The 23,470-nt window shown below is 35.4% G+C and overlaps 1 protein-coding gene across 1 annotated transcript in view; it reads left to right on the top strand.

Annotated features, from left to right (window-relative positions):
* BMT2 (base methyltransferase of 25S rRNA 2 homolog) overlaps positions 1–23,470 on the top strand; it is a 90,413-nt gene that overhangs the window by 58,515 nt on the left and 8,428 nt on the right. Inside the window, exon 4 of the mRNA XM_019418076.2 lies at positions 16,627–16,741. Within this exon, the coding sequence (XP_019273621.1) occupies positions 16,627–16,741 (115 nt within the window). The remainder of the gene's footprint in view (positions 1–16,626; positions 16,742–23,470) is intronic.

Here is a 23,470-nt window from a genome sequence, read left to right as displayed (position 1 = left end):
GCTACCCTGGCTTTCTTTCACTTCCATTTGCATGATAAATGCTTTTCCATCCCTTTGTTTTCGTCTACATGTGTCTTAAGGTCTGAAGTGAGTCTCTTATAGGCAGCAATAGATTGGTCTTGCTTTTTTATCCATTCTGTCACCCTCTGTCTTTTGATTGGAGCATTTAGTCCATTTACATTCAGAGTAATTATTGATAGGTATGTACTTATCGCCATTTTGTTACCTATTTTATGATTGTTTTTGTAGTTCTCTGCTTCTTGCTCTTTTCTGTTTTTTTATGCTTTTCTTTAGTGATATACTTGTATTCCTTCCTTGTCTATTACTTGTTTTTGATTTGTGTTTAACATTACGTTAATATATAATATCTGCATATAGCAGTCTATATTAAGTTGTTGGTCACTTAAATTTGAACCTATTCCTTACCCCCTCACACATATGTTTTAAGTATATGGTGCCCTACTTTGTATCCTTTTACTTTGTGAATTCCTTGACTGATTTTTATAAATAATAACTTATTGGAGGGGGGGGCACCTGGATGGCTTAGTCAGTTAAGAGTCTGACTCTTGATCTCTGCTCAGGCCATGATCTCATGATTCATGAGTTCGAGCCTCACATCACTGTCAGTGCAGAGCCTGCTTACGATTCTGTCTCTCTCTCTTTCTGCCCTTCCCCACTTGCATGTGTTTGTTCACTCACTTTCAATAAATAAACTTAAGGAAAAAACACTTTAGGGGTGCCTGTGGCTCAGTCAGTAAGCATCTGACTTTGGCTCAGGTCTTCACCTCACGGTTCACGAGTTTGACCCCTGTGTTGGGCTCTGTGCTGACAGCTTGGAGCCTGGAGCCTGCTTGGATTCTGTGTCTCCCTCTCTACCCCTCCCCCGCTCATGCTCTCTCTCAAAAATAAATAAAACTATTAAAAAAGAAAAGAAAAAACACTTTAAAAAATATACTTATTTGTATTGCTTTCATGCTTCTTAACTTTTCTTACTTCTACTTATAGTGTTTCCTTTCCACTCAAAAAGTCCTTTTTAACACTTGTAGGGCTGGTGTAGTGGTCATGAACTCCTTAAATATTTGTCTGTCTAGGAAACCCCATCTCTCCTTCCATTCTGAATGAAAGTCTTGCTGGATAGAATATTAGAGTATTGTTGGCTGCAGGTTTTTTTCCTTTCAGCACTCTGAGTATATCATTGCTCCTTCGGGCCTTCAAAGTTTCTGCTGAAAAATGAGCTGACAGCCTTATGCGGTTTCCCTTGTATGTAGCTGTTTGGTTTGTTTTTGTTTTTTTTTTCTCTTGCTGCTTTTAAAATTCTCTCTTTATCACTGCTTTTTCCCATTTTAATTACCATGTGTCTTGATATGGACCACCTCCCTGAGTTGATTTTATTGGGGGCTTTCTGTGCCTCCTAGACTGGATTTCTGTTTCCTTTAACCAGTTTCAGGAAGTTTTTAGTTACTAGTGTTTCAAATAAATTTTCTGCCCCCTTTTCTCTTTTTTTTCTCCTTCTGGGATCCCTGTAATGCAAATGTTATTATGTTTGATGGTGTTGCTTAGTTCCCTGAGTCTTTCTCATTTTTTTATTATTTTTTCCTCTGTCCTTTACAGCTTGTTTTCCATGACTCTTTTCTCCAAGTTGCTGATTCCTTCTTGTGTTTCCTCTAGTCTACCATTTGTTCCTCTAGTGATACTGTTATCTCTTTAGTCTTTGTCTTCATCTATGATGTGTAGTTAATTCATTTAATTTTTATACAACACAATATGGAATGTGCTGTTATTAGTAACTTCTCTGTTTGGGTAAACAATACAGTGATTGCTATATTAAAACATATATCAGTTTGAAAAATACTGCCATATACATATATGTGCTTATTCATGGAGGTGGTATTTAATTTTTAAGTCTTGGATAAATCTAGGAAAGAGCCATTTCAGATATTTCTTATCTTTTTCTATGAAATGTGATAAGAGGCTTATTTTTTTTGTTTGCTTATTTTTAAAAATCAAAGTGAGTTTTAAAACAATGTTAAAAGCATAAGAAACAAAAGTTAACACTGTGGACTTAAAAAGAGAACTAAATACGATGAAATAAGAAGACATTTCTACAGGCACTTTGAACTTGAGATTCTGTGGAAAATCTGTACTTACTTAGAAACATACCAGGGGTGCTTGGGTGGCTCAGTCAGTTAAGTGTCTGCCTTTGGCTCAGGTCATGATCTTACAGTTCGTGGGTTCAAGGTCCATGTCAGGCTCTGCACTGGTCGCTCAGAGTCTGGAGCCTGCTTCAGATTCTGTGTTCCCCTCTCTCGCTCTGCCCCTCCACTGCTTGTTTACTCTCTCTCTCAAAAAAACAAACAAACAAACAAACAAAAAACCTTTGTATTTGCCATACTTTCTGAGTAGGATGACAGTCACCCATCCTTTTACTTATTCTCTACTCTCTCCCCCTTTTCTCCTGAGAAAAGTGTGTTGATCCTGCAGGTCCCAGCAGGGTTTCCCCTTCTTTTTCACCAGTGTTCTTTTACTTTTATAACATTTGTACACTCCTCTAGAATGCAGTCATTGCATTATATTTTGCTATATATTTGCATGTGTCTTCTTCATTGCACTGAATTCCTTGGCTCTTACTCAGCTTGTTATCTCATGTTCTTAACCAGAGGCACACTGGTACAATAGGTATTTATTAAAAGTTTGTCATATTATAGATGTGTAAACATTTAAAGCTGTTTTTTAAATGAAACCAAAGGTCCTCGGCTTTTTGTGTGTGTGTGAAAGTTTTGCAATCTCTTAAGTAATTTTAAATGACTTTTAAATTAATATTAAATGGTCTTCACAATGTATTTATGATTATGGCTGTTTAATATAAACTTTTTTAAACTGCCTTCCAAAATTTATTCTGATTTTAAAACTTGAGGTTTTAGGTTGACAGTCCCCATATTTTCACATCAAAAATTAGAACATAATCATCTGGCAAAATTGTTCTGTTTTATTTTTTATATTCTGTGAGTAAAAGGTACCCTGAAGTATAGTTTGGATGCTAAGATACTGGAATTTCCAGATCCTTCAGCTTCAGTGAGGGAGAGTAGTTCCATTGGTAAATACAGAAAAAAATAAAATCAAATCTTGTTATCTTGTTATACTCTTTAAGTATTTCTTTTGTTAAGTGACTTATTCTTTCTTTGGTTAGGCCAATTTTTCAAATTCTAGATATTTAACCACCACATTAACCACCACTTAACTTGGAAATAAAAGGGGCTTTCCTCCAAATAAATTTATACTATGAAAATTTGCCAACCTAGTAATAATGCTTGTTGTTGAATTTGGAAGTATTGGTGCTTCAGATATAGTGGTATCAGAAATAGTGGTATCAGTATTTAGTCTTTATCAATAAAAATTACCTTATGTAAAAGTAGTGCTTAAAAGATTGATTTATTTTGGACCATGTGATTAGTGATCCCATAAGAATTTATGAAGGGTAATTCTTAGAACAGGGGTAGCTGTACATACTATTAACATGGAAGAATTGTCTGTTTCTCTTGTGGTAAAATTTTAATTAGTGATTTAAGAGAAAACTGCAAATCTGTCATTTATCTGTTTTTGGTGTTTTAACTATTGTGTTTGCAGAACATTTCTAGAATGCCCATAATCCAAAAAGGATAGTGCCTTACAAAAATGTACAACAGATAGTTTTTAAAATATGAAAGAATGAGGTAAATAAAATGAATAAGGAATAATGTGGAAGTATAGGCGAGGTTAACCTACTGAGAATTCCTGTATACTTGTTAGATGGGAGTTACAAATTTAGCTCATAATCACCATGAATTTTCTAGAAAGGAAGTACTCCACTCCTTCAAAATATTTTCTTTCAGTGTGTCATCTGATAAATGAAATGAACCTTTCCAGGCTTAGTTTATTTCACACTTAACCCTTAGGTGGGTTTATTTAGTCCCTAAGTAGAATTCAGAAGGATAATTGGACTTGAATGAGAAAAAAATTCGTCTTTATTTTCAGTCACTTATAATTAAAATTTAGTAGTTTTCTTCTATTAATATGGGCAGCTAAACCCATATGACATTTTCACTCATAAAAATTAAAGATTTGGGTGTTACAGTTACCATCTATACCTCAGAATATTGATTCTCATTACTGTAAAATTACCATAGTTATTAGATTCACTGCTACATCCTCATTATTTAATTTTACTTAAGAAACATGTTACTATATCAGTGTTTTAAGTATTTTGATAAACATGTTTCAGTGTGTAATTTTATTGTATTCCTTTGTATTTCAGTTTATTTATTTAAAGCATTATTTTGAAAAGGTATCCGTATACTTCACCAAATTGCTAAAGGGATTTATGATCCAGAAAGTATTTTAGAATCTCTGACTTAGAGAAAGAAACTACACAGGGGTTGTGTGAGGTTAGATTCTTCCTTTCAAAACTCATATTTATTCAATAATTGGATTATTTGAATAGTCACTGAAATTCAACATAAATAATGTTAAAGTCATAAATATTTTTTGTAGAGAAGTTAATAGTTATTTGAAAACATTATTTAGTAACAATAAGCATGCATTTCCAGGGAGTTCTTAGAACTTGTGTTATTACAGCTAGCACAATACTGTAGTTTTTTTGTTTAATGTATTTTAATTATTTAAGGAACAATTGATTCTGAAGTTCCCATATTATATGTATTGTACATACTAACATATAAGTAAGTAAAGTCTGTCAGTTAAGATCACTTAAGGTTGGCTGTCTAGCCTTTTTTGGTGAAGAAACTTCAGTCATTTAATAGATTATTCAGAGCCTACTTTTGCCCTTAGCACACCTGATGGTTTCACATATTATAGTACTGTCATATCCATTAATAGTAATGAAATACTACTTGTGTTTATTGAAACATCTTTTATAACTGTTGGCTCTCACAAGCTGATTTTATGCCAACCACTTACACTAATTTTATCTGTTCATATATTCTACTTTAAAAGTTATAGAGTATGGCTACCTGGATATTGTAATTAATCTCTCAACCTTGAAAACATTTTTTTTTACATGTTGGGTAAATCTTAAAAATGTCAAAGAACTGATAAAGCCAAAATGCAAATTCTGACAGGAACCCAGAAAAGTTATCAGAGCTCAACGTTGCCTTTGTCCTGAGAGTGTTTGTCCAAACTGGCAAACTTAAACTTTGGTTTTCATGCTCCAATGATACAGTTGAAGCTCCAAATAGCTGCTTTCTCAGTTTAAGGGTGATCCAGAGTAAATCTACCCCATTCGCCCAGAGTGTGACAGGCCCCAGCAAGTTGAAACTACAGGACATCCCTCTGAAGCATACTCATAGTCCAAATTTACATCCCTAGGGTAATCCAAAAATCTTCAGACCCTAAATTTATTTAATTGAAAGTGGCCCTACACTGGTGGTACACCTGGTTGCTGGACAGAAGCAAAAATAAATACCTTTGCTCAAAAATCTTCATATGTAATATAAGAAAAATAAACAGTTCAGAGTAAAAACTAAGTGGGGGAGCCTGAGTGGCTCAGCCAGTTAAGCGTCCGACTTCAGCTCAGGTCATGATCTCGCAGTTCGTGAGTTTGAGCCCCACATCAGGCTCTATGCTGACAGCTCGGAGCCTGGAGCCTGCTTCGGATTCTGTGTCTCCCTCTGTCTCTGTTCCTCCCCCACTCATGCTCTGTCTCTCTCTCTCCTTCAAAAATAAATAAAAACATTAAAAAAACAAACAAACAAAAACTAAGCATGTATGGAAACAAAGTGCAAAGATCTAAAGCCAGCAGATAGCAAGAAGAAATCTATAAAGGCCTCAGATACTAGAATTTATAAAATTTATAAGATTTTTTATAACATAAACTACATTTTAAGAAGAAAAGAATTACTTGAAAATTTCTATAGGGACTAGAAATTTCATGATCTTGTCAGCCATTTGCAAAGTCACAATTAAAAAAATAGGACTTCTGGAAATAATAAAATAATTAAATAACTTAGTGTATAGCATGAATTGAAGAGTAAATTATTGAATTGGTTGATACAGATTGTTAAATTATCCATAATGCCACATCCTGATAATACAGTATTCAAAAAATAGAATTAAAATGGTTGAAGATGCAGAAGATAAAATGATGAGAAGGTCTAACTTGTTACTAGAGTTGCAGGAGAGGAGAGAATGGGAAAGCAAACCCTTAATAAAAGAAATCTAAAGATGAATTTCAGGCAGAAGGAAAATGATCCCAGATGGAAAATCTGAGGTCAAAGAAGGAATTAAGAAGTTAAAAAAAAAAAAAAAAAAAAAAAAACACACACACACACACACACAAAACTGGTAAATATGTTGGTAAATCTAGACATTTTTACAATAGTATACACAGAAAGACTAACATAAGTTGTGTGGTTAACAGATTTTTAAGTGTCCTGAAAGCCTTTATTGGTCTAAGAGAAGGCTAAGGTTATCAATAAATACACATGTTCTTGAAAGAGTAGAAACTGAAATTTTCAAATCAGCCAAATGAAAAAATATATATATAATTGTTAAAACTGTAAAGGAAAAATCTAAAACCAGTTCTCAACCTTGGCTATACAATACATCCACTTGAGGAACTGTTAAAAATCCTAATGTTCAGACTTCATCTTACACCAATTAAATCAGGATGTCTGAGTGATTTTAGAAGCTCCCAGGGTGATTCTAAGCAAAGTAAGGAATGGGAGAAAAGAAATAGAACAGATAGAGGAGATGGAAAAGTGTAAAAGAAGATAACAGCAACAAATGTCAGTAAATCACTTTAAAAGTAAATGATCTAAATACTCTAGTTAAAAGTAGATTGTCAGACTGGATTTAAAAATTCAATTTATACTGCTTTTGAGAGACAGGTCCAAATCATGAGACTTAATAAATATTATTTTTATAGATAAAGGAGATTTTTCCCAAAATGATAGAAGGTGTGAATTTATAGGAAAATAGAATAATGTTTAGTTTATATGTGCCTAAGAGTGCAACTTTAATATACATAAAACAAAAATTGACAGACAAATCTACAGTTGTTTTCGGACAGATTTATTTTTCCCATTATTATAGTTTGATAAATTTCAAACCTCTAAGGAAAATTATGAGTATTACAACCAATACCTTTATATTCATTACTTAAGATTCATTAATAGTAAATATTTTGCTACATTTGTTTCATATCTATGTATGTAGACACATTTTTCCTTTTTTTCCCCCTGAACTCATTTGAGTTACTTCATCACTAAATACTTGAGCATGTGTCACCAGAGATCAGGGGACATTTGCCTACATAGCCACAATACAATTGTCATCACGCTCTGGAAATTTAACATTGGTTAATATAGTTATGTAAAAAACAGGTCATATTCAAATTTTCCAGATTGTTGTAATAGTATTTATAACTGTAGGTAGGTTGTTTGATCCAAGAACCAATCAAAGTTTACATAGTTAGTTGAATTATCTCTTAGGCTTCATTAATCTAGAAAGTTACCTGTGGCATAGCTTCATATTAAACATATATGGTACACAGATGATACTGTGTTCTCAAATGTATCAGTAAGAGGGCACATGTCAGTTTGTCCCATTCTCAGTGATGTTAAATTTGATTATTTGACTAATGTGGTGTCTATCAGATTTCTTCACTGTAGAGGTTTCTATATTCTGTAGGGCTATACATGAAGACTGAGTGAATTTCCTGTTTCTTGACAATTTTCACCAGTAGCTTTAGCATCTGTTAATGATTTTGCCTGCATCAAGTTTGTTTTTGTTTTACTGTAGTTTTTAGAAAATGGTAATTTTTCAGTATCTAACTAGCTTAAACATTTATTGGTTCACATTCTTCTGTAAAGAACAACTTTCCTTTTGGCTGTGTCAGTACGACAGCAACATCCTAAATAAATTCAGGATTTCTTTGCATTTCTTTCTGTCCTTAAAACATTACCTATTGAAATTATTATAGTCAGAATGTTATGTTAAGAAGCTACTGATTTTTTTTCCCCTCCCTGTTACTTAATATATAGCTAAGTTCCTTAGTTTTTCCTCTTTCTGTGTTTTTAACTACCCCTGTGATTTAATTTTACTTTTTGAATATGTAAAACATTGACTTTAAAAGTCTGAACTACAAAATAGGTACACAAAGGAAGGTATACTTAGATGTCCCATACTTTGCTTAAAACATCCACCTAGTTTCCAGATCCTCTGAGGTTTTGTTAATTCTGGTTTTCCATTCTGAGTTTCTTCTTGCAAAAACGAAAGGAATAATATCCTTTCAAACCAGTTTACAGAGATCTTTCTTTTCTGCTTCTTTAAAAACAAATGGATGACTTTTTTTGTTGTTTTAATGTTTATATATTATTGACAGAGACAAAGCATGAGCATGGGTGGGGGGGAGGGGGGCGGGGCAGAGAGAGGAAAAGACACATAATCTGAAGCAGGCTCCAGATTAGTTAGTGGGGCTGGAATTCACAAACTGCAAGATCATGACCTGGGCCGAGGTCGGATGCTTAACCGACTGAGCCACCCAGGTGTCCCACAAATGGATGACTTTTGACACACCTTCTCAAGAACTGAGAGAGCAAGCACTCAGAAGCAGTAAGACTACAGAATATTTGAACAACATGATTAACAAACTTGCCCTAATGGCCAAATATAGAAAGTATACCCCAGAACTGCAAAGCAATATTTCAACTGTACATGTAACTTTTGTAAAAATATTTTATAAAAATTTATAAAACAGATGTCAGTAAGATTCAGATCTTTGAGGGGCGCCTAGGTGGCTCAGTCGGTTATGCGTCTGACTTCAGCTCAGGTCATGGTCTCGCAGTTTATGGGATTGAGCCGAGTGTCAGTTCCGAGCCTGCTTGGGATTCTCTCTCTCCCTCTCTCTCTCTGCCCCTCCCCTGCTCATGCATACCTGCACACTCTCAAAATAAACTTTAAAAACAAATGTTGAGGGGTGCCTCGGTGGCTCAGTGGGTTGAGTGTCTGACTCGATTTCTGCTTGGATCATGATCCCAGGGTCATGGGATTGAGCCCTGCCTCAGACTCTGCACTGAGTGTGGAGCCTGCTTTAAGATATTCTCCCTTTCTCTCCCTCTCTCTCCCTCTCTCTCCCGCTCTCTCTTGCTCTCTCTCTCTCTGGAGGCAATAAGAGACTGTTAAATACAAAGAATAAACTGAGGGTTGATGGGAATGGGGGGGGGGGGGTGGGGAAAATGGGTGATAGGCATTAGGGAGGACACTTTTTGGGATGAGCCCTGGGTGTTATATGTAAGTGATGAATCACTGGATTCTACTCCTGAAGCCAAGACTACACTGTATGTTAACTAACTTGAGAATAAACTTAAAAAAAAAAAAAAAAAAATTCTCTCTCTCCCTCTGTCTGTCTCTGTCTCTCTCTCTCCCTCTCCCTCTCCCCTCTGCCCTGTCCCCCACTCTGGGCTCTCTCTCTGTGTGAAATAAAAAAAATAAAATAAATTTTTCAAAATGTTGGAAATTTCAGAGTATATTCATTTTTTTTTTTTAAATATACCTGACACACAGTGTTACTTTAGTTTCAGGTGTATAGCATAGTGATTTGACAACTTTATACCTTATGCTGTGATCACAAATATGCCTACCATCTGTCACCATGCAATGCTATCACAATACCATTGACTGTATTCCCCATGCTATACCTTTTATCCCTGTGATTTATTCATTCCATAACTGGAAGCCTCTGTATCCCCACTGCCATTTCACTCATTTTACCCATTCCCCCTGCCTTCTCTGGCAACCATCAGTTTGCTCTCTGTATTTATGGGTCCATTTCTGTTTTTGTTTATTCATTTGCTTTTTAGATTCCACATATAAGTGAAATCATGTGGAATTCATCCTTCTCTGTCTCACTTACTTCACTTAGCTTAATACCCTCTAGGTCCTTCCATAGTGTCACAAATGGCAAGGTTTCAATCTTTTTTATGGCTGAGTAATATTCCTGTGTGTGTGTGTGTGTGTGCGCACGCCACATCTTTATCCATTTATCTACCAATGGAAACAGGAAACAGGTTGCTTCCATATTTTGGCTACTGTACATAATGCTGCAGTAAACATAGGGGTGCATTTTTCTTTTCAAAAAATTATTTTCATATTTGGGTAAATACTCAGCAGTGGAACTACTGGATCATATGGTAGCTCTATTTTTAATTTTTTGAGGAATTTCCTTACTGTTTTCCACAAGGCTACACCAGTCTGCATTCCCACCAGCAGTGCACAAGGGTTCCTTTTTTCTCCACATCCTTGCCAACACTTGTTATTTCTTGTTTTTTTGATTCTAGCCATTTTGACAGGTGTTAATAATAGCTCACTGTGGTTTTGATTTGCATTTCTCTAATTAGTGATGTTGAGCATCTTCCAGATGTCTTTTGGTCATCTGTATGTCTTCTTTGGAAAAATGTCTCTTCAGATCCTCTGCCCATTTTTTAATTGGATTATTTGTTTTTGGTGTTGAGTTGTATGCTTGAGGAGATGTATCTACAAAAATATTGCTTGGACCAATGTTAAAGGGTTTACTGCCCAGGTTTCCTTTGGAGAGTTTTATGGTTTCATGTCTCACATTTTAGTCTTTAATTAATTTTGAGTTTATTTTTGTGTATGGTGTAAGAAAGTTGTCCAGTTCTATTCTTTTGCATGTAGCTGTCTAGTTTTCCAAATATTTCTTAATGAGATGGTCTTTTTCCATTGTATATTTTTTGCTTCTTTGTTATAGATTAATTGACCATTTAAGCTTGGGTTGATTTCTGAACTCTTTTTTCTTACAGTGATCTATTGTCTGATTTTGTGCCAGTAACATACTGTTTGATTACTACAGCTTTGTAGTATATCTTGAAATCTGGGATTATGATACCTTCAGCTTTTTCTTCCTTCTCAAGATTGTTTTGGTGATTCAGGGTCTTCTGCGGTTCCATACAAATTTAGTATTTTTTGTTCTAGTTTGAAAAATGCTTTTAGTATTTTGATAGGGGTTGCACTGAATTTGGGATTGCTTTGGGTAGTATGGATGTTTTAGCAGTATTCTTCCATGGTTATGAAGTATCTTTCCATTGGTCTGTTTTATCTTCAGTTTCTTTCATCATTGTTTTATAGTTTTCAGAGGACAGGTCTTTCCCCTCCTTGGTTAAGTTTATTTCTAGGTATTTTATAGTTTTTGTTGTGATGGTAAATGGGATAGTTTTTCTGCTATTTTATTAATAGTGTAAGAAACATAACCAATTTCTGTGTATTAATTTTGTATCCTAAAACTTTACTGAATTCATTTATTCTAGTAGTTCTTTGGTATAGTATTCAGCGTTTTTTATTTATACTGTCATGTCATCTGCAAATAATGAGAGTTTTGCTTCTTCCTTACCAGTTTGGATGCTTTTTATTTCTTTTCCCTGTGTGATTGCCGTGGCTGGGACTTCCAGTACTATGTTGAATAAAAGTGGTGAGAGTGGACATCCTTGTCTCCTTCTTGATCTTAGAGGAAAGGCTTTCATTTTTTCTACCATTGAATATGATGTTAGCTCTGGGTTTTTCATATGTGACCTTTATTATGTTGAGGTTTTTCCCTCTAAACTGACTTTTTTGAGAGTTTTTATCACTAACAGATGTTGAATTTTGTCAGATGCTTTTTCTGCATCTATTGAGATAAGATTTTTATCCTTTTTGTTGATGCTCTGTATCATGTTGATTTGCTGATATTGGAGCATCCTTGCATCCCTGGAGTACTTCCCACTTGATCATGGTGAATGATCCTTTTGGATTGTTGAATGCAAAGATTTGCTAATATTCTGTTAAGGATATTTGCAGCTGTTTATCAAGAACGTTGGCCCATAGTTTTCTGTTTTTGTAGTGTCTTTAGTAATTCTGGCCTTGTAGAATGAATTTGGGAATCTTTCTTCCTCATCAGGTTTTTGGACTACTTGAAGAGGAATAGATATTAATTTTTCTTCAAATAATGGTAGACTTCACTTGTGAATCCACATAGTCCTTGACTTATGTTTATTGGGAGGTTTTGTTTTTTTTTTTATTGCTGACTGAATTTTGTTACTAACAATCAATGTATTCAGATTTTCTATGTCTTGCTGATTCAGTTTTGGAAGATTGTGTATTTCTAGGAATTTATCCATTTTTTTGTAAGTTGTCCAATTTTTGACATATAATTTTCCTAATATTGTCTTTTGTTTCTCTTTCATTTCTGATTTATTTGAATCCTCTTTTTCCTGGTAAGTCTGTCTGAAGGTTTATCAACTTCATTTATCTTTTCAAAGAATCACCTCTTGGTTTTATTGATGTTTTCTTTTGTTGGGTCTCTTTAATTTATTTCTGCTCCAATCTTTATTATTTCCTTCCTTTTACTAACGTTGGCCTTTGTTCTTTTTCTAGTTTCTTTAGGTATAAGGTTAGATTGTTTCTTGTGGTATACCTGTGTCACTCTAAATGTCCTTTTAGAACTGCTTTCCCTGTATCCAGATTATGAACCATTGTATTCTTGTTTTCATTTTGCTCCATATACCTTTGATTTCTTTATCAACTCATTGGCTGTTTAGTAGCATGTTGTTTAATCTCCACTTGGGTTTTTTCCAGTTTTTTTCTTGTGATTGATTTCTAGTTTCATACCTTTGTGGTCAGAAAAGATGCATGATATGATTTCAATGTTAAATTTATTGAGACTTGCATTGTGGCCCAACACATGATCTGTCCTGGAGAATGTTTCCTGTATACTTGAAAAGAATGATTATTCCGTTGTTTTTAGATGAAGTGTTCTGTGTTTATCTGTTAAGTTCATCTGGTCTCATGTGTTACTCAGAGGTTTTTTTTGTTGATTTTCTGCCTGGTTGATGTATCCATTGGTGCAGGTAGGGTGTTAAAGTCCTATTGTTACTATGTTATTCTCAGTTTTTCCATTTATATATTCATATTTGCTTTATGTCTTCAGGTCCTCCAATGTTGAGAGCATAGATAATTACAATTGCTAAATCCAGTTGTTGGATTGACCCCTTTATCATTAGATAGTACCTTTGTGTTTTGTTAGTCTCTGTTTTAAGGTCTACTTTGTCTAATACAAGTATTGGTACCATGGCCTTCCCCTCCCCCTCCCCCCCCCCCCTTGCTTCCATTTGCATGGAATTTCTCTTCTCATCCTTTCACTTTCAGTCTGTGTGTAAATCTAAAGTGAGTCTCCTGAGGGCAGCGTATAGATACATCTTGTTTTTTATCCATTCCACCATCCTTTATCTTTCAGTTGATGCATTTAGACCATTTACATTTAAAGTAATTATTATTGATAGGTGTCTCCTTATTGTCATTTAGTTAATTTTTTCCTGGTATTTCTAGTTCTCTCTCTTTCCTTCTTCTTCTCTTGGTCTGTTTGTGACTGAAGACTTTCTGTAGTATTCTTGATTTTTTTCCCTTTATTTTTTGTGTAACTATCATAGATTTTGTGTTTGTGGTTACCGTAAGGTTCATATAAAGCATCCTAAGTGTTTAACAGTCGTAAGTTAATGGTCACTTAAGTTAGAACACATTTTAAAAGAACTTTTTACTACCCCCCCACCACATTTTATATATATGTTGCCATATTTTACATATTTTTATTGATAATGTTCTTCTTATGGCCTCTTTTCCACTTAAAGTATTCCCTTTAACATTTCCTATAAGGCTAGTTCAGTGGTGATAAACTCCTTTAACTTTTGTTTGGGAGACTTTCTTTCTCCTTCAATTCTGAATGATAATCATGCTGGAAAGAGTATTCTTCATTGCAGGTTTTTTCCTTTCAGTTCTTTGAATATAAGGATTGCCTTATGGGGTTTCCATTATATATAACTTTTTGTTTCTCTCTTGCTTCTTTTCTCAGTCTTTAACCTCTAAGATTTTAATTACCACATGTCACAGTATGGACCTCCTTTATGTAATCAGCAATGAAGCATGAAACTTTTAAAAACATTTATGCAAGAAAGAAGAATGTCACATAAGCAAATGTGTAGTACAAAACTATATTATTTAGGCATGTGGCCATAGGTTAAGACTGTAAAAGGAAATGAAGAGTATGATTACCATGAAAATCAACATAGTGGCTACCATTACATGAAGGGCTGAGGGATGTCATCAGGGAGTGTCATGCTTCCAGGGTGTAGGCAATGTTTTATTTCTTGACCTGGATGGTAATTACTTGGATGTTGACTTTGTGATTATTTAAACTGTAAATATGCTTGATGCAAATAAAAAATTAAGGAGCTAAGCCAAAGAATTTGAAATGAACTTAGAGCATACTGATAATTAATAAGTCCATGGTACTGCTATTGGTGGTTGTTATCATAATGTTGAATTAACTTGAATGATTTAGAATACTCCATCCAGATAGAAAATTTAATTTACAAGAAGCACTTTTTAAGAGACTATCAGAAATGTTTTGCTATCCAGTTTACCAGAACCAACTATTATATAATTTAATATGAGAAAAATTCTACTTTTACTATGTTCAGGAAGATCACTAGTGGATGAGCCACAAAAAATTCCATCTGTGGCATTAACAGCTAACAATATTTACCACTTTTTGAGCACTTGCCATGTGGCAGATATTGGTCAAGTATTACAAATGTGTGATCTCATTTAATCTTGGAAATAACTCATTAGTGTGGGTACCCCATTAGTGTGTCCCCATATTACACGTGTCAAGGGCAGAATCTGGTTTTGATCTTAATCTCTCTGATTCCAGAACTCTTGTTCTTAGTCCCTATAATCTTGAGGCTAGGGTTATCTAATACTGTATATATAATGTTACTATTGTTCTAGATTTTCATTTATTCTAACTTGTTATGATTTGGGTATTCAAGTTTTTATCAATTTAGCAACAAACGTCAGCTAAATACCAGGTATTTCTGTGGCCACTATCTACTGGATCTTTTGCTCTGTTTAGCAGCTTGGAACCTGTGCCACAGGAGTTTACTGGCCTTACTTCCTTGAACCTAATGTATTGCACTATTTCAAGTATTACCAAACTGAATTCTCAACTTTACACATTTTTTGTGTTCTATGCATCACCCAAACTACATACTAATTTGTTTCCTGAGTGGCTGTAGTACATGAAATTACGTCTTGAGCCCTATGAGCAGCTCTTTTCACTGGTGGAGTTGCTAGCTATTCCTTTCAAGAACTAACATTCATCTGGAGGTCATTGTCAGAAGTATTGAGGTTTTCTACAGATACAGAAAATGAAGGGCCTCTTAGTTAACTTCCTATTATAACCCTAGACCCTTATAGCTCTTCTTCACATGAGTTTTTAAAATTTATTGACAAAAATATTTTAATTAGTTCATATTGTTTTTATGTTGCTATACACTGCCATGTACTCTGTGAAATGGTGAGTATGGCCATTTCTATAAAATGTTAGGACATGAAGCTCTTGGTAAAAAATGTAATCCCTAGTTCTTGCATTCCTTTTCTGGAAAAAAAAATCAACCTTGTTACTTTAACTTCTGGTACCTTTTTCAGCTTAACCTTCTGTCAATAGTTTAATGTCTCCCAGTGGATCCAAAGGAAAATGGTAACCAAGATGTCAGGAAGAGAACCTGTACAGGTTTTCTCTACGCTTACATTTCAAACCAAGATTCTATTTTTACCCAATTATTCTCCTATATTTTATTTTTCCAGTATGTTCTCATAAATCTTGTAAAGGAAATTGTATTATCACTGGAAATGGCATATTGTCTCCCGCTTAATTTTATTATTGCTTTACTGTCTGAACACTGGGAGTGTGGGCTTGGGTCCAATAAAAAAATCCACTGTTTTCTTTATTCTTAATTGCTGCTACATAGATTGTTATAAAGTTGGTTGCCTGCATTGAGTATCATAGTTATTTCGGATTTCGTTTACCTTCTTTTTCTACCATTTTTTGGGCATGAGCACACAATTAAAATTTTTCCTTCAAAAATATGATTTGTGATTTCCTCTTTGATCTCTTGTAATTTACAGAGACAAATTAAACTGAAGTCCAAAGATATTATTATTGACTAATGAGATTTGATTGGTGAAGGCATTCTTTGTAAGGAAAATTTTCAAAGAGTGGTCTCGGGATTTTAGACACTTGAGGATTTCTGTGGGTGAAAAATTATTTTTACAATAATACTAACTTTATTTATTCTTTCTCTCATGAGTATAAAGTAGAGTTTTCCAAACTATAGGGTGTGTGATGTTACAACAGCCTGAACACAAAAGCCCATATGAGAATTCATCTGTCTTCTATTATGCCAGGCATTAAAGAGACTTGAAAAAATGTGAAACATCTCTTCATTTTTTATTATCTTTCTAATCTAGATTTTTCATTTAAGGAGTATAATATACATTTTTAAAATCCCATTGCTTATGTTAAATTGTTTTTTCACTATTCAGTTTTCATATGGTATTATTGGTACCTACATCCCACATGTACGAAAGGTCTGTAGGTCCTCAGTTATGTTTAAATGTGTAAAAGGATCTTGAGACCAAAAACTTAGTCAATGATTTACCTTATTTTTTTCTCAAATGTTTGAATTTTTTTCTTATATTTGGTTTTATCCTATAAAAGGCAAACTGAAAATAATCTATTTTTAGGTTGCTACAGACCTCAGGAAAGATCAGATTACTTGATGTTGGCAGCTGCTTTAACCCATTTCTGAAGTTTGAAGAATTTCTAACTGTTGGCATAGATATTGTACCTGCTGTAGAGGTATGCATAGTTCTATTTTGTTTTGAGACTTGAAGATCTTACGCATATACTTACCAAGAAAAAAGCATTGTCTTTACATTACTGAAATAGCAAGTATGTTTCCTATGCACAAGTTGATAAATTTTTAGTCAAAAGCGAATTCATATTCCATGAAAATTGTTGAGCATTTAGTTGACAAATATGGTACTGGTTAAAATAATACTGGCTTTTATTTTGTTTCCTGGTGGTCTATTTTTGTAATCAAGAGACTAATAAATTGCAAAGATTTCCAGGTAGCTATAAGGTTTGGGCTTTTTGTTTGTTGTATTTATCCTTTTTTGAAGTGTACTGTGAAATGGAGCCATTATGGAATAATGTCCAGAGCAAGGACTTTGGAGACCATCAAAACTTTATTAAATCGCAGCTATTTGTACATAGATGAAACTAGTTAAATTGTTTTCTCTACTTTTAAAATAGTTTTTCTCTTCATGACATAATTTGTTTGCCATTTTACTTTTGATAAAGTATTACACACCAAAAATTGACAAATTGAATTTAAAAAAAAAATGTCTGAATGTTTATTTTTGACAGAGAGAGCAAGGGAGGGGCAGAGAGAGACACAGAATCTGAAATAGGCTCCAAGCTCTGAGCTGTCAACATAGCACCCGACCTGGGGCTCAAACTCACAGACCATAAGATCATGCCCTGAGCCAAACTCGGAAGCTTAACCAACTGAGCCACCCACGTGCCCCACAAATTGCATTTTTAATGTTTTAAAGAGAGTATGTGTTACAGTGCAAACTGGGTTAGGGATTGGTTTTCAGTCTGCTATATGCCTCGCACCTAGGAATGCCTAGTACATGAAGTACTCATTAAACACTTCTTGAACAAAATAATGGAATCTTATGTTCAACCTGGGATTCCATCTCTGAGCCTCTTTCCTCATCTGTATGGTGGAGTTAGTGATGGAGCACATTTCATAGCACCATTGTAATATGTACTTGAGAAGAAGTATTTAAAACACCTAGCACAGTGCCTGTTACTTAAGTGAGTGCTAGATGGTTGCATTATTATTGAAAAGTTCCTGCATGGAGATTCAACTTTCATTTGAATTTTTTCTTGAATTTTTAATGAAGAAATGCTAATAAAACTTACCATTATCTCTACTTCTGAAAGGTGGACAAATGTTTGCTTTATGGTAAAACAGCTGTTCTTAGCTTATGACTGCAGAGAATTCCTGTGCCTTCAGGAGCTATACTGTTAAAATATATTGGGCTTTGTACATGGATTTTCTTCTTTCCTGAAGACACACATTAGAGATGTCCTCTAGGGACCCATTTGCTCTAAACCTTGGGCTTAAATATTAAATTTGTTTGTAGATAGAGCTATAAACTTTCAACTGTAAAGTCACTGGGGTAGGCAAAAGAACTAACTATACAGAAGTTCAGTAGTAGCATCAGGCTTCCACAGTTCCAGAATGCTGTAACTAATTTTAAGATGAAGGGCCTTTTACTTCCAGTCAAGATGGAGTAACCTACCTCAAACAACACAAAGTGGACAAAATACACACAATAATTTACAAGTCATTTGATATCAGGTAATAAAGGACAATGATCAGTGAGAGACAAAAATAAATGATTTGAGCCCTACTATTGTACCATCATTCGGCCTTTAGAGTGTCTAGGACATGACCCAGAGAAGGAATCCCAAGCAGGGCCCAAATGTTTCCCTGAGTTGTGGGGACAGAGCTGAGAGTCCTGGGAAGAATAAGGCAGCTAGGGTTCCTAGGAAAGAGTACCAATTATATGAGAGCTGCACAGAGGGAAAACTCCAGAGACCTGGAGGGCCAAGAGTCCTCCTTGAGTTCTCAGCTGAGTACTCATCAGTTTATGACATGAATGAGAAAACTACAAGAGACTTTAAGTACCACTCGGAAAGGGTAGAGGTTTTAGTGCCTGGTACTCACATAGGGTGGAAATAGTACCTGTTTCCATCAGCCACACTGGAAACCTAAAAAATCACAGTGCATTGGGTCAAGTACAAAGAAGAATCTTGCCTGAGTACCGGAAAATAATTAGCTTTAGACTGAATAATGGTCTAGTCCCACCTAACAAATCATAGAAGACCCCAAAGGATCAAAGTGTTTCCAGGTAATTTAACTGCATCCCAGAACAAAGCTCAAGAATATTTATAGCAGTACAATGCCATCCAGCACCCAGAAAGGTAAAAATCCACCATGTTGGACATCCAATAAAGAAATAGGCAGCCATAGGACCCATGGCGAGGAGATAAATCAATAGAGACCAACCCTAAACTGACAGAGATGTTAAAATTAGGAAACAAGGACATTAAAATGGGCTCAGTATGCCTGTATCCTATATGTACAAAAAGTTTTGAGAGACAGAACATACTTTAAATACCCAATGTAACTTCTAGAGATAGATACTATCATACTCTGCCCTCTTGATCTCCTGGCTCTGTAGGCTAAAGGATCATGTGTTCCTTGTACCATGGCAATGTAATAGTATAGTCCATATCACCCAGAAAGGAGCTCATACTCCCTGTCTGGCACCTCAGTTTTTGTGACCACTGTTAGAGTAAATCTCTGTATCACCTGGCTCTGGTGGCCAGTGAAACTTAACACTCATGGGTCCCACAGAACTGTTATCAATGAGGAAAGTTCCTAAACAGCTGTCACCCCTAGGGCACAGCAAGAGGCGTCAGACCCAGGAGCTCAGTTTTACTGTGAAGGAAGATTATTAGCTAATCACCACGACTGCAGCCTGAGTGGCAGACTTCTAATTAAACACAAGTTATGTGGCTGACTATAATCCTTTCCAGAGATTTCTGAGGGTGGGCACTGTCTTTGAGCTCAGTCTCTGCTGTGCTAAGTGCCATGGTCTCCTGGAGGGGAGCTATACACACATCTATTGTGCCAGTTTTTGCAGCTGCCTCCTGGGGAACACCCCTTGGTCACCTGGCTCTGGGATGGGGGTAGAGGACTTGCATTCTTGGGTCCCATGAGACCCTGGCAGTTGGAGAGATTGTTCTTGGCAGGTTAGCAGGCTCCCACCCCGAGAGCACTGCACAGACAGCAGACTGAAGCACATTCCCCAATATTTCTGTGAAGGAGACCTCTTTGCTTCTTCTGGGGCTTTAGCCTGGAGACCTGTTTCAGGTTTGGCACACATTTAATGTCAAACAGACGTGCTCTCAAGAAACATAGACTGAGGATGCCATCTTGCATTCCCCCTCTGCCTCGCTCCACCTCACTACTGTCACCCAGAAAAGACCTTACACACTCATCTGGAGCCCTGATCTCTTTGCCACCCAGGGGATGCCTCCAGATTGCCTGGTTCTCAAGGCCGGAGGGGGCTTACATTTGTGGTCCCACAGGACTGTATATATTTGCATATTTTTAAAACCTGATGCCTGAAGGTCTGGCTTCTAGTCAGCCTGAATCTAGGTGCTGAGATCATCCCCCACCAAGACACTGACAGGTCTTAACACATCCTCAACTACTGGGAGCTATTAAAAATGTAATAGGCTGCTTGGACAAGCATAAAGGTTTGAAAGACAACCAAGATCTGAGGCAGGGTTGAATAACAAGTTTCATCTCCTAATAAGACCACCCCTTCAAGACTGGCTTCAAGAGGCTATGGTGTCATCTGCTATATAGAAACCAACGGAGTCAAGTAAAATGAAGAAAGAGAGGAATACATTCCAAATGGAAAAAAACAAGTTACAAGTACAGGAGGAAAATATTAATGAAATGGAGATAAGTAATTTAGATTCATTGTCAGGTAAAGTAATGGTCATGAAGATGCTCACCAAACTGGGGAGAAGAATGAATTAACACAGTGAGAACTTCAACAAAGAGACGGAAAATATTAGAAGATACCAAGTAGAAGTCACAGAGCTTTAGAATATAAATACTGAATTAAAAAATACACCAGAGGCATTCAACATGAGACTAGAAGTAGCAGAAGCATCGATCAACTTGAAGACAAGGCAGTGGAACTCACACATTCAGAGCAGCATAAAGAAAAAGAATGAAAAAAAGGAGATAATATTAAAAGCAGCAAGAGAAAAACAACTTACTACATACAAATGAACTCCCTTAAGTCAAGTCTATAAGCAGATTTTCCAGCAGGAACTTTGCAGGCCAGATGAGTGTAGCATTTTATATTCACGGGACTGAAAGAAAAAATATTGCCACCCAAGGACTTTACCTGGCAAAGTTACCATTCAGAAGTGGAGAAGCCATTACAACACTGATGAAAAAAATTGGAGACGACACATACGTTGGGAGAGCAAATATTGTTTAAACATCTACACTACCGAGAGCAATCTACACATTTAACGTAATCCCTGTCAAAATACCAACAGCATTTTTTCATGGAACTAGAACAAAGACCCCTAAAATTGTACAGAACCACAAAAGACCTGAATAGCTAAAGCAGTCTTGAAAAATAAAAATAAAACTGCAAGTATCACAATTCCAGCTTCAGGTTATAGTTGAAAGCTGTAGTAATCCAAACAGTGATGTACTGGCATATAAACATAGACACTCAGATCAACAGAATACAATAGAAAAACTAGAAATAAACCCACAATTATGTCAATTAATCTTTGACAAAGAAGGAATGAACATCCAATGGGAAAAAAAGTCTCTTCAGCAAATAACATTTGGAAAATTGGAAAATTACATGCAAAAGAATAAAACTAGACAACTTTCTCATTATACACAAAAATAAACTCGAAATGGATTAAAAACCAAAATGTGATACCTGAAACCATAATTAAGTTCTAGAAAAGACTATAAGCAGTAATTTCTCTTATGACATCAGCCATAATAACATTTTTCTAGATTGGTCTCCTAAGGCAAGAGAAACAAAAGCAAAGGTAAACCAGTAGGACTACATCAAAATATAAAGCTTCTGCACAGTGAAGGAAACAATCAACAAAACTAAAAGACAACCTACTGAATGGGAGAAGATATTTTGCAACAAATTCCATTAATGGTTAGTACTCAAAATATAAAACTTATACAACTCAACACCCAAAAAATAATCCAATCAAAAAATGTGCAAAAGGTATGAACAAACACTTCTCCAAGAAGACACACAGATGACCAACAGACACATCAAAAGATGCTCAACATCACTTACAAGGCAAATGCAAATCAAAACTACAATGAGCTATCACCTCACACCTGTCAGAATAAATTGTGGAAGCAGCCCAAGTGTCCATCAATAGGTGAATGGTCAAAGTGGTGTGTGTATGTTTGTGTGTATACATACACACACACACATACATACATACAATAGAATATTAGCCATAAAAAATGAAATCTTGCCACTTGCAACAGTGTGCATGGAGCTAGTCAGAGAAAGTGCTAATGCAAAATAAACCAGTCAGAGAAAGACAAGTACCATATGATCTCACTCTTATGTGGAATAAGAAACAAATGAGCGAAGGAGGAAAAAAAGAGAGAGAGAAAGCAACAAACCTAGAAACAGACTCTTAACCATAGAGAACTGACAGTTGTCAGAGAGGAGGTGGATAGATAGGCAAAATAGGTGATGGGGATTAAAGAGCCACTTATGAAAAAAATAAAGCATTTTGGGGATAATTGAGGACATTTGGGTATGTACTGCATATTTAAAATCAACAGTAAATGTCTAGGTGTGAATAGAAAAAAAAAAAAGGAGAAAGGGAGTTTTCCAGACCAACAAAGCTAGAGGAGTTCATCACCACTTACCTGGCCCTTGAAGTTATGTTAAAAGAACTTCTTTAGGGGCGGGCGCCTGGGTGGCTCAGTTGGTTAAGCATCCGACTTCGGCTCAGGTCATGATCTCGCGGTCTGTGAGTTCGAGCCCTGCATCAGGCTCTGTGCTGACAGCTCAGAGCCTGGAGCCTGTTTCTGATTCTGTGTCTCCCTCTCTCTCTGACCCTCCCCGTTCATGCTGTCTCTCCCTGTCTCATAAATAAATAAATAAATAAATAAATAAATAAATAAATAAATAAATAAAACTTCTTTAAACTGAAAATAAAGAGCACTAAAGAGCACTAATTAGTATTTTAAAAATATGAAAGAATAAAACTCACTGGAAAGGTTAACATATAGTAAACATAATAGTTTAGTCACTTATAAAGTATGAAGATTAAAAGACAAAAATGGTAAAAAAAAAAAAAAATAAGTGTGATTATAATAGTTAAAGGACACACAAGATTTAAAGATACAAAATGTGGTATGAAAATGTAAAACATGGGGATGAGTAATCATGTTAAGCTTCACAATGGGATCAACCTTAAGTTGTCAACTTAAAATAGACTCTTAGAGATCTGAGTTGCTGTATGTAATCTCATAGTAACCACAAAGCAAAAATTTATACTAAATATACGAAAGAGAAAGAGAAAGGAAAATAAGCATACCACTAAGAAAGTCATCAAACCACAAAGGAAGAGAGCAAGAGAAGAAACCAACAGAGTAGAACTACAGAAAACCATAAAATTATCAAAATGGAAATAAGCACACACCTATCAATAATTACTTCAAATGTAAATGTACCAACTTCTCTAGTAAAAAGACAGATTGGCTGAATGGATTAAAAAAAAAAAAAACACTCCAATAAAAGGCAGAGACTGTCAAATTGAGTAAGAAAATGAAACAACAAACAAAAACAATGGCCAAATATATTCTGTCTGTAAGAAATGCACTTCAGGGGTGCATGGGTGGCTCATTTG

This window comes from Panthera pardus, unplaced genomic scaffold, assembly GCF_024362965.1.
Source record: "Panthera pardus isolate Hobbes unplaced genomic scaffold, ASM2436296v1 HiC_scaffold_8, whole genome shotgun sequence".
Classification (NCBI taxonomy): Eukaryota; Metazoa; Chordata; class Mammalia; order Carnivora; family Felidae; genus Panthera; species Panthera pardus.
This window is presented reverse-complemented; position numbering and strand designations above follow the sequence as displayed.